The sequence below is a fragment of the Hyla sarda genome, chromosome 1, assembly GCF_029499605.1.
Source record: "Hyla sarda isolate aHylSar1 chromosome 1, aHylSar1.hap1, whole genome shotgun sequence".
In the NCBI taxonomy this organism is placed as follows: Eukaryota; Metazoa; Chordata; class Amphibia; order Anura; family Hylidae; genus Hyla; species Hyla sarda.
The window spans coordinates 157,877,738-157,893,521 of NC_079189.1; the positions used below are offsets into that span (position 1 = coordinate 157,877,738).

At 46.0% G+C, this 15,784-nt stretch overlaps 1 protein-coding gene across 1 annotated transcript in view; it reads right to left on the reverse strand.

The window, feature by feature from the left end:
* The window catches only part of NOCT (nocturnin), a 32,542-nt gene extending 16,758 nt beyond the window's left edge, over positions 1-15,784 (reverse strand). The window contains exon 1 of the mRNA XM_056563272.1: positions 15,546-15,784. Within this exon, the coding sequence (XP_056419247.1) occupies positions 15,546-15,606 (61 nt within the window). The 5' untranslated portion in view covers positions 15,607-15,784. The remainder of the gene's footprint in view (positions 1-15,545) is intronic.

The window sequence follows — 15,784 nt, forward strand, 5'->3', positions numbered from 1 at the left end:
AGCCGCAACTATGTCCTCCTTCAGGCAAAACAGCGTCCCGCCTCCTCCCTCTGACCAATCGCCGTCAGTCATCAGCCGCAACTATGTCCTCCTTCAGGCAAAACAGCGTCCCGCCTCCGCCCTCTGACCAATCGCCGTCAGTCATCAGCAGCAACTATGTCCTCCTTCAGGCAAAACAGCGTCCCGCCTCCTCCCTCTGACCAATTGCCGTCAGTTGTCAGCCACAACTCCGTCCTCTGTCAGGCAAAACAGCATCCCGCCTCCTTCCTAGGACCAATCGCCGTCAGTCATCAGCAGCAACTACGTCCTCCGTCAGGCAAAACAGCGCCCCGCCTCCTCCCTCGGACCAATCGCCGTCAGTTGTCAGCCGCAACTCCGTCCTCCGCCTCCTCCCTCACACCAATCGCTGTCATCCTTCGGCCACAACTCCCTCATCCGAAAGTCCCTCATCCAAAACGCCGTCATGCCTCAGACGATTCTCTCTCAGACGCATAGCAGAGCCGACATTGAATAGCATGTACAGCAGAATCCGTACAGCACAGAGCCGGTACTGACTCGGATCTGCTACACAGCAGGAAGGTTTTTCGTCTGAGGGATGATGGAGTTTTGGATGAGAGACTTTAGGATGACAAAGGAGGGAGTTGCGGTTGACGCCTGACGGAGATTGGTCCGAGGGAGGAGGCGGGACGGTGTTTTTAGGAGGAGGACAGAGGTATGGCTGACAACTGACTATGTCCTAAAATGGACACGTACTTTCAGTATTTATCAGTTGCTGTATACTACAGAGGAAGTTGTGTAGTTCTTTTCAGTCTGACCACAGTGCTCTCTGTTGACACTTCTGTCTGTGTCAGGAACTGTCCAGAATAGGAGTAATATATTCACAAAACCCTTTGGAGCTTTGTCCCTCCAGGACTTAATCCCTTTCACTAGGGATCCACCTTAAAAATTAATATCTTTATTGTAACTTTATTAAAATATTTCTTTGTTCTCGTACATAAAGTAATGTGTCTGGAAAGACAAAGGGATGAGATTTGGCCTTAATGTAACAGTCATAGTTCACTTGTTCCAAACAGAGATATATGATAGCTATCCCACTCAGGCTCAGTCTGGCAAAACATAGGGGAGGAACAGCAGTGTCTCCTTCTGCTTTCTGCAGGTCGGTGAGTTACACTGCGCTCAGCATATCACCGGCCGCAGCGGGATATTGCTGCGGCCGGTGATACGATGAGAGCAGCCTGAAGAAGCGGAAGAAGACAGGGACCGGAGGACGGGACACCGGTATCGGAGCAACTGGGGAACGTAGGCGGGTTAAAGTTTGTTTTCTTATAGTTTTGCAGCCCGGGCACAGGGGATAATAAAAAAAACACAGTGGTAAGTGTATGCTGGGAGTATCGGTTTGACTACAAATTTAATGGGACACCGCAGAATACACAATGATATCAGTGACTCACAGGTGACGTCTTCTATGTTGTCTTTCTTTTTTTCTTCTACGTCATCTTCCCTCTGCCGAGTCTGATGCCCGGACATAACTAGGCTGGGTTCACACCACGTTTTGTTAAATACGGCTCCCGTATACGGCTGGGAGGGGGGGTGGTGGTGGGGCGGGGCTTAATCGCGGCGCCCGCACTCAGCCGTATTCGGGAACCGTATTTAATGTATGTCTATGAGCCGACCGGAGTGAACCGCAGCCTTTGGTCGGCTTCATTTTCGGCCGTATGCGGTTTCCCGACCACGTTTTTGCCTGCGGTCGGGAAACCGCATACGGCCGAAAAAGCAGCCGACCGGAGGCTGCGGTTCACTCCGGTCGGCTCATAGACATACATTAAATACGGTTCCCGAATACGGCTGAGTGCGGGCGCCGCGATTAAGCCCTGCCCCCCTCCTCCCATCCGTATACAGGAGCCGTATTTAACAAAACGTGGTGTGAACCCAGCCTTAGTTCCCTACTTTGTCAACAGATCCTCATCCAGTATATAAAGACAATAATGAAACAATCCTGCCATACACTGTGCCCCTGAATACAAATAAAGTTAATATTTTATTATATCTTTTCATGTGACAACACTGAAGAAATGACACTCTACTATAATATAAAAGTGGTGATTACACAGCCTGTATAATAGTGTTTAAAGGGGTACTACCGTGCTGACAACTTATCCCCTATCTAAAGGATAGGGCATAAGTTGTCTGATTGCGCGGGGTCCCGCCGCTGTGGATCCCCGCGATCTCGCACGCAGCACCCCGCTGTAATCAGGCCCCGGAGCGAACATCGCTCCAGGTCTGATGACTGCCAATCACGGGGCCGGAGAATCGTGACATCACGGCTCCGCCCCCATGTGACGTCGCGCTCCGCTCCCTCAATGTAAGTCTATGGCAGGGGGCGAGACACCTGGAGTTGTGACGTCACGATCACCGGCCCCGTCATCAGACCCGGAGTGATGTTCACTCTGGGGCCTGATTACAGCGGGGTGCTGCGTGCGAGATCGCGGGGTCCCCAGCGGCGGGACCCGCGCGATCAGGCAACTTATCCCCTATCCTTTAGATAGGGGATAAGTTGTCAGCACAGTAGTACCCCTTTAATGTTGTGTCCCCTCAAAATAACTCAACACAGACATTAACATCTAAACCTTGGAAACTAAAGTAAGTACACCCCTAAGGCTGCTTTCACACTATGAAGTTCACCCGTTAATAAAGGTATGTTATTATGTATTATTAACAGACATTTAATAACGGGTGAATTAAGGGATGCTACAAAACATCCGCCATGTACTGAACATTTTTACACCTCTGCCTACAGACTCCCACAGCCGGGACTACTACTACTCCCATCATGGAACAGACTTGTTTCCATGATGGGAGTAGTAAATCCCTAGCAGCGGGAGTCTGCAGACAGCTGGGGAGGCTACATTAGTGTTTGTACTACTACTCCCATCATTGAAGAGAGTCTGTTCCATGATGGGAGTTGTAGTACAGGGGCTGAGGGATTGATCGCACCGTGTCTCACTTCTGACACCCGATGCGATCAGAAGTTATTAAGCAGGGGAGCGGGTGGCATGCTCCGCATTCCCTGCGATCACGATGTATTTTTTACTTTCACTTTTTAAATTCCCCGCGGGGATCCTTGAATGGCCGGTACTGAGGAGTCAATCAGGGATCCCCCTGGGGTTTTAAAAATGGACAATGTGTGGGGACATATGTATAATAAAAGTGTTAATTGGGGGGGGGGGGCATAGAGCGCTATATATCTAGCCCCCGCCAGCGCATTAATAAAAATATGACCCCCGCCAGCCCATTTATAAGTATATATCTAGCCCCCGCCAGCGCATACTGTGACCACGCCAGCGCATTTATAAGTATATATCTATACCCCCGCCAGCGCATTTGTCCTAATTTTCTATTGCAGCTATATGTGACAACCATACCTATCAGAACGTATTCAGCAGCGGCGCGGCCAGATGATCCTGACAGATATACTATTCATTCATAGCGCCGGCAGCTGTATATGTATATAGATGTGCTGGGGGGCAGACATATAGCTTTATCTGCCCCCCACAGTGCTTCTATATACATATGCAGCTGCCCCGATATGAATGAATTGTACACCTGTCAGGATCATCGACCGAGCGGCTGCTGGATGCTGACATATATACTTGTCATATATAGCGCATTTATACAGCGTTATGTATGACAAGTATATATGTCAGGAGCGCATCCAGCAGCCTCTCGGCCGATGATCCTGACATATATACTATTCATTCATAGAGCGGCAGCTGCATATGTATATAGAAGCACTGTGGGGGGCAGATAACGCTATATGTCTGCCCCCCCAGCACATCTATATACAGTACATATACAGCTGCCGGCGCTATGAATGAATAGTATATCTGTCAGGATCATCTGGCCGCGCCGCTGCTGAATACGTTCTGATAGGTATGGTTGTCACATATAGCGCTGCAATAGAAAATTAGGACAAATGCGCTGGCGGGGTCACAGTATGCCCTGGCGGGGGTATAGATATATACTTATAAATGCGCTGGCGGGGTCACAGTATGCGCTGGCGGGGGTATAGATATATACTTATAAATGCACTGGCGGGGTCACAGTATGCGCTGGCGGGGGTATAGATATATACTTATAAATGCGCTGGCAGGGGTCATATTTTTGCTGGCGGGGGTATAGATATATACTTTTAAATGCGCTGGCGGGGGTCATATTTTTATTAATGCGCTGGCGGGGGCTAGATATATAGCGCTCTATGCCCCCCCCCCCAATAAACACTTTTATTATACATATGTCCCCTCACATTGTCAATTTTTAAAACCCCAGGGGGATCTCTGATTAGCTCCTCAGTACCGGCCATTCAGGGATCCCCGCGGGGAATTAAAAAATAAAAGTAAAAAATACATCGTGATCGCAGGGTTGCGGACCATGCCGCCCGCTCCCCTGCTTAATCACTTCTGATCGCATTGGGTGTCAGAAGTGAGACCCGGTGTGATAAATCCCTCAGCCCCTGTACTACAACCCCCATCATGGAAGAGAGTATTTTCCATGATGGAGGTAGTAGTACAAACACTAATGTAACCTCCCCAGCCACCAGCAGACTCCTGCAGTGGAGAAATACTACTCCCAGCATGGAAACAAGTCTGTTCCATGATGGGGGTAGTAGTAGTCCCTCAGCACTGCAGGAGTCTACTGATGTCACCTCTTCTGAGCATGCTCAGTAAAAATAATGTCCGTTATAACAACGGGCATTAATGTTTCTGTCCACTCAACACACAGCCATTAAAGGGGTACTCCGGTGGAAATTTTTTTTTTCAAATCAACTGGCTCTAGAAAGTTAAACAGATTTGTGAATGACTGCTGTATGCTGCAGAGGAAGTTTTGTAATTCTTTCCAGTCTGATCACAGTGCTCTCTGCTGACACATCTGTCCATGTCAGGAACTGTCCAGAGCAGGAGCGGTTTGGTATGGGGATTTGCTCCTATTCTGGACAGTTCCTGAAACTGACAGAGGTTTCAGCAGAGAGCCCTGTGGTCAGACTGAAGAGAACTATACAACTCCCTCTGGAGCATACAGCAGCTCATAAGTACTGGAAGAATTAAGATTTTTAAAGAAGTCATTTACAAATCTGTTTAACTTTCTGGCATCAGTTGATTTGAAAAAAAAAAAAAGGGTTTTCCAACAGAGTACCCCTTTAACCCCTTAAGGACCAAGCCCATTTTCACCTTAACCCCTTAAGGACCAAGGACGTACTGGTACGTCGTTGGTCCTGCTCCGGTGATATAACGCGAGGTTACACGGTAACCCCGCATCATATCACGGTGGGCCCGGCGTCATAGTGAAGCCAGGACCCGCCGCTAATAGCGCGTAGCGCCGCACGCGGCGCCGCACGCTATTAACCCTTTAGCCACGCGCTCAGAGTTGAGCCGCGCGGCTAAAAGCGAAAGTGAAAGTTGCCGGTTAACTCAGTGGGCTGTTCGGGATAGCCGCGGTGAAATCGCGGCATCCCGAACAGCTTACAGGACAGCGGGAGGGCCCCTACCTGCCTCCTCGCTGTCCGATCGCCAAATGACTGCTCAGTGCCTGAGATCCAGGCATGCAGCAGAATCATCGATCACTGGTTCCCCTATTAAAAGTTTGAATCACCCCCCTTTTCCCATAAAAAAAAAACACAGTGTAAATAAAAATAAACATATATGGTATCACCACATGCGGAAATGTCCAAATTATAAAAATATATAATTAATTAAACCGCTCGGTCAATGGCGTGCGCACAAAAAAATTCCAAAGTCCAAAATAGTGCCTTTTTGTTCACTTTTTATATAATTTAACCCCTTAAGGACCAGGCCATTTTACACCTTAAGGACCAGAGCGTTTTTTGCAATTCTGACCACTGTCACTTTAAACATTAATAACTCTGGAATGCTTTTAGTTATCATTCTGATTCCGAGAATGTTTTTTGGTGACATATTCTACTTTAACTTAGTGGTAAAATTTTATGGTAACTTGCATCCTTTCTTGGTGAAAAATCCCAAAATTTGATGAAAAAAATGAAAATTTTGCATTTTTCTAACTTTGAAGCTCTCTGATTGTAAGGAAAATGGATATTCAAAATAAAACATTTTTGGGTTCACATATACAATATGTCTACTTTATGTTTGCATCATAAAATTTATGAGTTTTTACTTTTGGAAGACACCAGAGGGCTTCAAAGTTCAGCAGCAATTTGGAAATTTTTCACAAAATTTTCAAACTCGCTATTTTTCATGGACCAGTTCAGGTTTGAAGTGGATTTGAAGGGTCTTCATATTAGAAATACCCCATAAATGACCCCATTATAAAAACTACACCCCCCAAAGTATTCAAAATGACATTCAATAAGTGTATTAACCCTTTAGGTGTTTCACAGGAATAGCAGAAAAGTGAAGGAGAAAATTCACAATCTTCATTTTTTACACTCGCATGTTCTTGTAAACCCAATTTTTGAATTTTTGCAAGGGGTAAAAAGGAGAAAATTTTTACTTGTATTTGTAGCCCAATTTCTCTCGAGTAAGCACATACCTCATATGTCTATGTTAATTGTTCAGCGGGCGCAGTAGAGGGCTCAGAAGGGAAGGAGCGACAAATGGTTTTTGGTGGGCATGTCACCTTTAGGAAGCCCCTATGGTGCCAGGACAGCAAAAAAAAAAACACATGGCATACCATTTTGGAAACTAGACCCCTCAGGGAACGTAACAAGGGGTAAAGTGAACCTTAATACCACACAGGTGATTCACGACTTTTGCATATGTAAAAAATAAAAATAAATGTTTTACCTAAAATGCTTGGTTTCCCAAAAATGTTACATTTTTAAAAAGGATAATAGCAGAAAATACCCCCCAAAATTTGAAGCCCAATTTCTCCCGATTCAGAAAACACCCCATATGGGGGTGAAAAGTGCTCTGCTGGCGCACTACAGGTCTCAGAAGAGAAGGAGTCACATTTGGCTTTTTGAAAGCAAATTTTGCTCTGGGGGCATGCCGCATTTAGGAAGCCCCTATGGTGCCAGAACCGCAAAAAAAAACCACATGGCATACCATTTTGGAAACCAGACCCCTCGGGGAACGTAAAAAGGGGTAAAGTGAACCTTAATACCCTACAGGTGTTTCACGACTTTTGCATCTGTTAAAAAAAAAAAAATTTTTTTACCTAAAATGCTTGGTTTCCCAAAATGTTTACATTTTTAAAAAGGGTAATAGCAGAAAATACCCCCCAAAATTTGAAGCCCAATTTCTCCCGCTTCAGAAAACACCCCATAGGGGGGTGAGAAGTGCTCTGCTGGCGCACTACAGGTCTCAGAAGAGAAGGAGTCACATTTGGCTTTTTGAAAGCAAATTTTGCTCTGGGGGCATGCCGCATTTAGGAAGCCCCTATGGTGCCAGAACCGCAAAAAAAAAACACATGGCATACCATTTTGGAAACCAGACCCCTCGGGGAACGTAAAAAGGGGTAAAGTGAACCTTAATACCCTACAGGTGTTTCACGACTTTTGCATATGTTCCAAAAAAAATTTTTTTTTTACCTAAAATGCTTGGTTTCCCAAAATTTTTACATTTTTAAAAAGGGTAATAGCAGAAAATACCCCCCCAAAATTTGAAGCCCAATTTCTCCCGATTCAGAAAACACCCCATATGGGGGAGAGAAGTGCTCTGCTGGTGCACTACAGGTCTCAGAAGAGAAGGAGTCACATTTGGCTTTTTGAAAGCAAATTTTGCTCTGGGGGCATGCCGCATTTAGGAAGCCCCTATGGTGCCAGGACAGCAAAAAAAAAACACATGGCATACCATTTTGGAAACTAGACCCCTCGGGGAACGTAACAAGGGGTAATGTGAACCTTAATACCCCACAGGTGATTCACAACTTTTGCATATGTAAAAAAAAAAAAAAATTTTTACCTAAAATGTTGGTTTCCCCAAAATTTTAGATTTTTAAAAAGGGTAATAGCAGAAAATACCCCCCCCCATAATTTGTAACACAATTTCTCCCGAGTATGGCGATACCCCATATGTGACCCTAAACTGTTGCCTTGAAATACGACAGGGCTCCAAAGTGAGAGCGCCATGCGCATTTGAGGCCTGAATTAGGGATTGCATAGGGGTGGACATAGGGGTATTCTACACCAGTGATTCCCAAATAGGGTGCCTCCAGCTGTTGTAAAAGTCCCAGCATGCCTGGACAGTCAGTGGCTATCTGGTAATACTGGGAGTAGTTGTTTTGCAACAGCTGGAGGCTCCGTTTTGGAAACAGTGGCGTACCAGACGTTTTTCATTTTTATTGGGGAGGGGAGGGGGGCTGTGTGTATATGTGGGGTATGTGTATATGTAGTGTTTTTTACTTTTTATTTTATTTTTTGTGTTAGTGTAGTGTAGTGTTTTTAGGGTACAGTCGCACGGGCGGGGGGTTCACAGTAGTTTCTCGCTGGCAGTTTGAGCAGCGGCAGAAAATTTGCCTCAGCTCAAACTTGCAGCCGGATACTTACTGTAATCCTCCGCCCATGTGAGTGTACCCTGTACATTCACATTGGGGGGGGGAACATCCAGCTGTTGCAAAACTACAACTCCCAGCATGTACGGTCTATCAGTGCATGTTGGAAGTTGTAGTTTTGCAACAGCTGGAGGCTCCGTTTTGGAAACGGTGGCGTACCAGACGTTTTTCATTTTTATTGTAGGGGTATGTGTATATGTAGTGTTTTTTTACTTTTTATTTTATTGTGTGTTAGTGTAGTGTAGTGTTTTTAGGGTACAGTCGCACGGGCGGGGGGTTCACAGTAGTTTCTCGCTGGCAGCTTGAGCTGCAGCAGAAAATTTGCTGCAGCTCAAACTTGCAGCCGGATACTTACTGTAATCCTCCGCCCATGTGAGTGTACCCTGTACATTCACATTGGGGGGGGGGGGGGGGGAACATCCAGCTGTTGCAAAACTACAACTCCCAGCATGTACGGTCTATCAGTGCATGCTGGGAGTTGTAGTTTTGCAACAGCTGGAGACACACAGGTTGTGAAACACCGAGTTTGGCAACAAACTCAGTCTTTTGCAACCAGTGTGCCTTCAGCTGTTGCAAAAGCTACAACCCCCAGCATGTACGGACAGCGGAAGGGCATGCTGGGTGTTGTAGTTATGCAACAGCGGGAGGCATACTACTTTGGCTGGGGATGCTGGGGATTGTAGTTATGCAACAGCTGGAGACACACTGGTTTGCTACTTAACTCAGTGTGCCTTCAGCTGTTGCAAAACTACAACTCTCAGCAGTCACCGACAGCCAACGGGCATGCTGGGAGTTGTAGTTATGCAACCACCAGATGCACCACTACAACTCCCAGCATGCACTTAAGCTGTTTGTGCAAGCTGGGAGTTGTAGTTACACAACAGCTGAAGGTACATTTTTCCATAGAAAGAATGTGCCTCCAGCTGTTGCAAAACCATAAGTCCCAGCATGCCCATAAGTGCATGCTGGGAGTTGTGGTGGTCTGCCTCCTCCTGTTGCATAACTACAGCTCCCAGCATGCCCTTTTTGCATGCTGGGAGCTGTTGCTAAGCAACAGCAGGAGGCTGTCACTCACCTCCTGCTGCTGCTTGATCGCCGCACAGGTCAGTCTCGCCGCCGCCGTCGCTCCTGGGGCCCCGATCCCAACATTAACGGCGGGGATCGGGGTCCCCAGCACCAGGGGTGCATGTCCCGCACCCGCTCACGTCCTCCGGAAGAGGGGCGGAGCGGGTGCGGGAGTGACACCCGCAGCAGGCGCCCTGATTCGTCGGCCGGTAATCCGGCCGACGAATCAGGGCGATCGTGAGGTGGCACCAGTGCCACCTCACCCCTGCAGGCTCTGGCTGTTCGGGGCCGTCTCTGACGGCCCCGATCAGCCAGTAATTCCGGGTCACCGGGTCACTGGAGACCCGATTGACCCGGAATCGCCGCAGATCGCTGGACTGAATTGTCCAGCGATCTGCGGCCATCGCCGACATGGGGGGGCATAATGACCCCCCTGGGCGATATGCCGCGATGCCTGCTGAACGATTTCAGCAGGCATCGGGCACCGGCTCCCCTCCGGCTAGCGGCAGGGGGCCGGGAAAGGACAGGACGTACTCCTACGTCCTCGGTCCTTAAGGACTCGGAAACGGGGGCGTAGGAGTACGTCCATTGTCCTTAAGGGGTTAAAAATGAATAAAAAGCGATCAATAAGTCCTATCAATGCAAAAATGGTACCGTTAAAAACTTCAGATCACGGCACAATGAGCCCTCATACCGCCCCATACACGGAAAAATAAAAAAGTTTTAGGGGTCAGAAGATGACAATTTTAAACGTATTAATTTTCCTGCATGTAGTTATGATTTTTTCCAGAAGTACGACAAAATCAAACCTATATAAGTAGGGTATCATTTTAATCGTATGGACCTACAGAATAAAGATAAGGTGTAATTTTTACCGAAAAATGTACTACGTAGAAACGGAAGCCCCCAAAATTTACAAAACGGCGGTTTTTTTTTCAATTTTGTCGCACAATGATTTTTTTTCCGTTTCACCGTAGATTTTTGGGCAAAATGACTGACGTCATTACAAAGTAGAATTGGTGGCGCAAAAAATAAGCAATCATATGGATTTTTAGGTGCAAAATTTAAAGAGTTATGATTTTTTAAAGGCAAGGAGCAAAAAACGAAAATGCAAAAACGGAAACCCCCCCGGTCCTTAAGGGGTTAAGGACCAGAGCGTTTTTTTGCAATTCTGACCACTGTCACTTTAAGCATTATTAACTCTGGGATGCTTTTACTTTTTATTCTGATTTCGAGTTAGTTTTTTCATGACATATTCTACTTTATGTCGGTGGTAAATTTTTGTTAATACTTGCATCATTTCTTGGTGAAAAATTCCAAAAGTTGATGAAAAATTAGAAAATTTTGCATTTTTTTAAAACTTTGAAACTTTCTGCTTATAAGGAAAATAGGCATACCAGATACATTATATATTGATTCACATATACAATGTGTCTACTTTATATTTTCATCATCAAGTTGACATGTTTTTACTTTTGGACGACATCAGAGGGCTTCAAGATTCAGGAGCAATTTTCCAATTTTTCTCAAAATGTTCAAAATCTGAATTTTTTAGGGACCAGTTCAGTTTTGAAGTGGATTTGAAGAGCCTTCATATTAGAAATAGCCCATAAATGACCCCATTATAAAAACTTTACCCCTCAAAGTATTCAAAATGACATTCAGAAAATATATTAACCCTTTAGGTGTTTCACAGGAATAGCAGCAAAGTGAAGGAGAAAATTCTAAATCTTCATTTTTTTTGCTCACATGTTCTTGTAGACCCAGTTTTTGAAATTTTACAAGGGGTAAAAGGAGAAAAAGCCCGCCAAAATTTGTAACCCAATTTCTCTCGAGTAAGGAAATACCTCATATGTGGATGTAAAGTTCTCTGTGGGTGCACTAAAGGGCTCAGAAGGGAAGGAGCAACAATGGTATTTTGGAGAGTGAGGTTTTCTGAAATGGTTTTGGTGGACATGTCACATTTAGGAAGCCCCTATGGTGCCAGAACAGCAAAAAAAATCCCAACATGGCAACTAATTTGGAAACTACACCCCTCAAGGAACGTAACAATGGTTACAGTAAGCCTAACCCCCCCCCCCCCACACACACACACACACACAGGTGTTTCACGACTGTTCGTTAAAGTTGGATGTGTAAATCATTTTTTCACTAAAAATTACATTTTTACAAGGGGCAATTGGAGAAAATGTCCCCCCAAATTTTTAACCCCATCTCTTCTGAGTATGGAAATACCCCATGTGTGGACGTCAAGTGCACTGCGGGCGCACTACAATGCTCAGAAGAGAAGAAGTCACATTTGGCTTTTGGAAAGCTAATTTTGCTGAAATAGTTTTTGGGGGGCATGTCTCATTTAGGAAGTCCCTGTGGTGCCAGAACAGCATAAAAAAAACACATGGCATACTATTTTAGAAACAACACCCCTCAAGGAACGTAACAAGGGGTACAGTGATCCTTAACACTCCACAGGTGTTTCCGCTAAAGTTGGACGTGAAAATGAAAAATTCAATTTTTTTCACTAAAATGCTGGTGTTACCCTAAATTTTTCATTTTCACATGGAGTAATAGGAGAAAAAGCCTCCTAATATTTGTAACCCCATTTCTTCTGAGTATGGAAATACCCCATATGTGGATGTAAAGTGCTCTGCGGGCAAACTACAATGCTCAGAAGAGAAGGAGCGCCATTGAGCTTTTGGAGAGAGAATTTGGTTGGAATGTGCGTTTATGGAGAGAGAATTTGGTTGGAACGTGCGTTTACAAAGCCCCCCATGGTGCCAGAACAGTGGACACATGTGACACATTTTGGAGTCCCCTCCCGGCGCGTGGTGGGGACCAAATTTCCCACGGGTGTACAGGTACGCCCTGGGTCCTTAACTACCAGGACGTCAGGGCGTACCTGTACGCCCTGTGTCCTTAAGGGGTTAATGTCTTAACCTTGGCAACAAAATTTAGAACATCCCAAAGTGGAAATGTCCAAATTGGCCCAAAATGTCAGTTTTACAGCACTGCAATGGAAGCCTCTTGAGCATGGAGTATGTAACTAAATATGTTGGCATTAATGGTTCCCTTAATAAACTGTAGCTCCCCAGTGCCAGCAGCACTCATGCAGCCCCAGACCATGACACTCCCACCACCATGCATGACTTTAGACAAGATGCACTTGTCTTTGTACTCCTCACCTGGTTGCCGCTACACATGCTTGACATCATCTAAACCAAATAAGTTTATCCTGATCTCATTGGACCACAGGACCATGCTCCAGTAATGCATGTCCTTAGTCTGATTGTCTTCAGTACACTGTGGACTTTCTTGTGCTTCCTCTTTAGAAGAGGCCTCCTGCTGAGATGACAGCCATGCAGACCAATTGGATGTAGTGTGCGGTGTATGGTCTGAGCACTGACAGGCCCCCCCCCCTTTAGATAGCCAGGGATTAGTTTTCGGGTGTTGGCAACCTTCTTATATCCTAGGGCATCTTTATGTAAGGCAACAATAATTCTTTTCAGATCTTCAACAAGTTCATAAGGTGCCATGTTGTCCAGAATTAGAGAGTATGAGAGCGATAACACTGAGCTTTGGATGCCTGGGCCCAATTTGGACATTTCCTTAAGGGGTTAATGGCAGTGTGTTCAGTTATTTTGAGGGGACACTATTATAAACACTGATACAGGCTGTGTACTCACTACTTTACATTGTAGCAGTGTCATTTTTTTCAGTGTTTTCACATGAAAAGATAGAATAAAATATTTTCAAAAACGTGAGGGGTGTACTCATGGGAGATACTGTATATAAATGTATTAATATACTGTTCCCCTTTATATGACTTTATTAATATATTGTGCCCCCATAAGTCAATGAATTATACACTGCTCGCCCATGAAGAACTACCTAAAGGTGCCTGGTACTTTTACTACTACCTAAAGAGAACTGCCTAAAGGGGGCTTCTGCTATTGTAATAGTAATAGCAGAAGGCCCCTTTAGGTAGTAACAGCAGCAGTTTCCTTAAAGAGTATCTGTCATCAAACCATATTTTCTACACTAACTGAGATTATATTCCCTAACTACTCCTAACACCCCTCATGCCCTTAAATTTTTTTTTCCAAATTTTAAAAAGCTCTGCATCATACCTTTCCCTTTGCTCAAATTGTGTGAGCTCCCAGGAGGAGAAAGTGGGCGTTTCACAACAGGCACGACGTGACTGAAGCCTGTGAGAGAGATGTGCCTCACCATGCCCCGCACGCACTTCCTGAGTTTGGTCTCCTGCCAGCCGCGAGGAGATCAAACTAACGGTTTGACTTGTGGCAGGAAACAGAACAGCGCCACCTAGTGGCCATTTTTTCAATCACATTCAAAACTCATAAAGATTGAGAATTTTAACAGCAACAACAAAGTGTTTTATAATTACATAAGGAATTTAACAACTGCGCTTTGGTCGGACACGCCGTCCGTGAGCGCTCTCTGTCCATGGGAATCTCAGCCCGTCACTCACCTCCCTCATCTTCCGCCTCTAATGTCCTCGCAGCCCTGGTGCGCGTGCCCTTGCCTTCTAGGAGCTCTTTCACTTAAAGGGTCAGTGCTCAATTAATCAAGTGTCTACACCTGTCCCCTGTCCTTAAATATCAGCTCCTCCCTTGGTTCCCTGCCGGATCTTTGGTTACCTTGTGCCATAGTGAAAATCCTGTATTCTTGTTACTGTGTACCTGTTCCTTGCTCCCTTACCTCCCCTTCACCTGTGTTGCCTGCCCTGACATACTGCTTTCTTGCCACGTCCTGCCAGTTTCCTACTGTGCCACGCCACATCCCAGCAGCCTGTGTGGATGAGTCATGCCAGGGGTAGCGATCTGGGTGCCGCCTGCCGCAGCAAGACCATCGCGCTTTGCGGCGGGCTCTGGTGAAAACCAGCGGCACCTTAGACTCCGCTCCCTGGCACAGCTCACGTCATCATCCACACAGGCATAGAGGATTCACCACCTGCCATGACCCGTTACAAGGAACAATATTTTAAAAGTTTGGTTTCATAATAGGTACTCCTTAAGGTAGTAGTCCTTAAGGAAACCTCTGCTGTTACTACCTAAAGGGTACTTCTGCTATGGCTACTACCTAAAGGAGGCTGCTGATACTACTGCCTAAAGTGAGCTGCTAATACTACCCAAAGTGTGCTGCTAATACTAAAAGGCGGGTGCTTCCAAATGCAGATGCTTCCTTCTTAAGGGGACTGCTGCTACTACTATCTAAAGAAGTGCTGCTACTACCACTACCTAAAGGGGGGGGGGGGGGGATTGCTGCTTCTACTGCCTAAAAGGAGCTGCTACTACTACTATCTAAAGTAGGCTGCTGCTGCTGCTTCTACTAGTACTACTACCTAAAAGGGGATACTACTACTACTGTTACCTAAAATGAGCTGGTACTGCTACTACTACTACCTAAATGGGGCTTCTACTACTACTATCTAAAGGGGGCTTCTATTATTACCTTAAATGGAGCTGCTACTACTATATATAGGGGCTGCAACTATATACAGAGGGCTATTATCTACAGTGGGCCCTACCGACTGTGAGTAACCCCTACTTATAGAAGACTGGTACAGCTATCTACCCAGGTCCTACCTATTTGGGCCACCTTCATAATAGCGGAAATCACGTAAAGGGAGCTGTGTATCTATTGGAGCAAACTACCTACTTAATGGTGGTGGTGGTGGTGGTGGTGGGGGGGGGGGGGGGGGTGGGGTAACCTACCTACCCAACCCACATATCTATCCACTCTACTGTGTAGGACACTAATTAGGTTATTATTACTTTATAGCACTCTATAGGTGCTGGAAAAGTGCAGTGTCTAAAATGTTTGTCTGACAGGTTCTGCGGAGACGAGTTGTGGCTGGAAGAAATTGTCATGATGGTCTGAACCGGATGGAGAAGAAAAAAGAAAGTGACCAACACAGATCAGAGAAGATACCCAGCTACCTGTGTGGTCGAATCGTATCAGGGGTAGTGACCTGGGTGTCGCCTGCCACAGCAAATCCATCCTGCCTTGCGGCGGGCTTTGGGGACGTCCAGCAGCACCTTAGACTCCGCTCCCTGATACCGCCCGTGTCATCAGCCACTCACGTCAGTGGATCCACATCCAGCATCGTTACAGCAAGATCCAGCCATGGATCCCACTGGGGTACCTCTGCCCGAGAATCTGGATCTCGCCACCATAG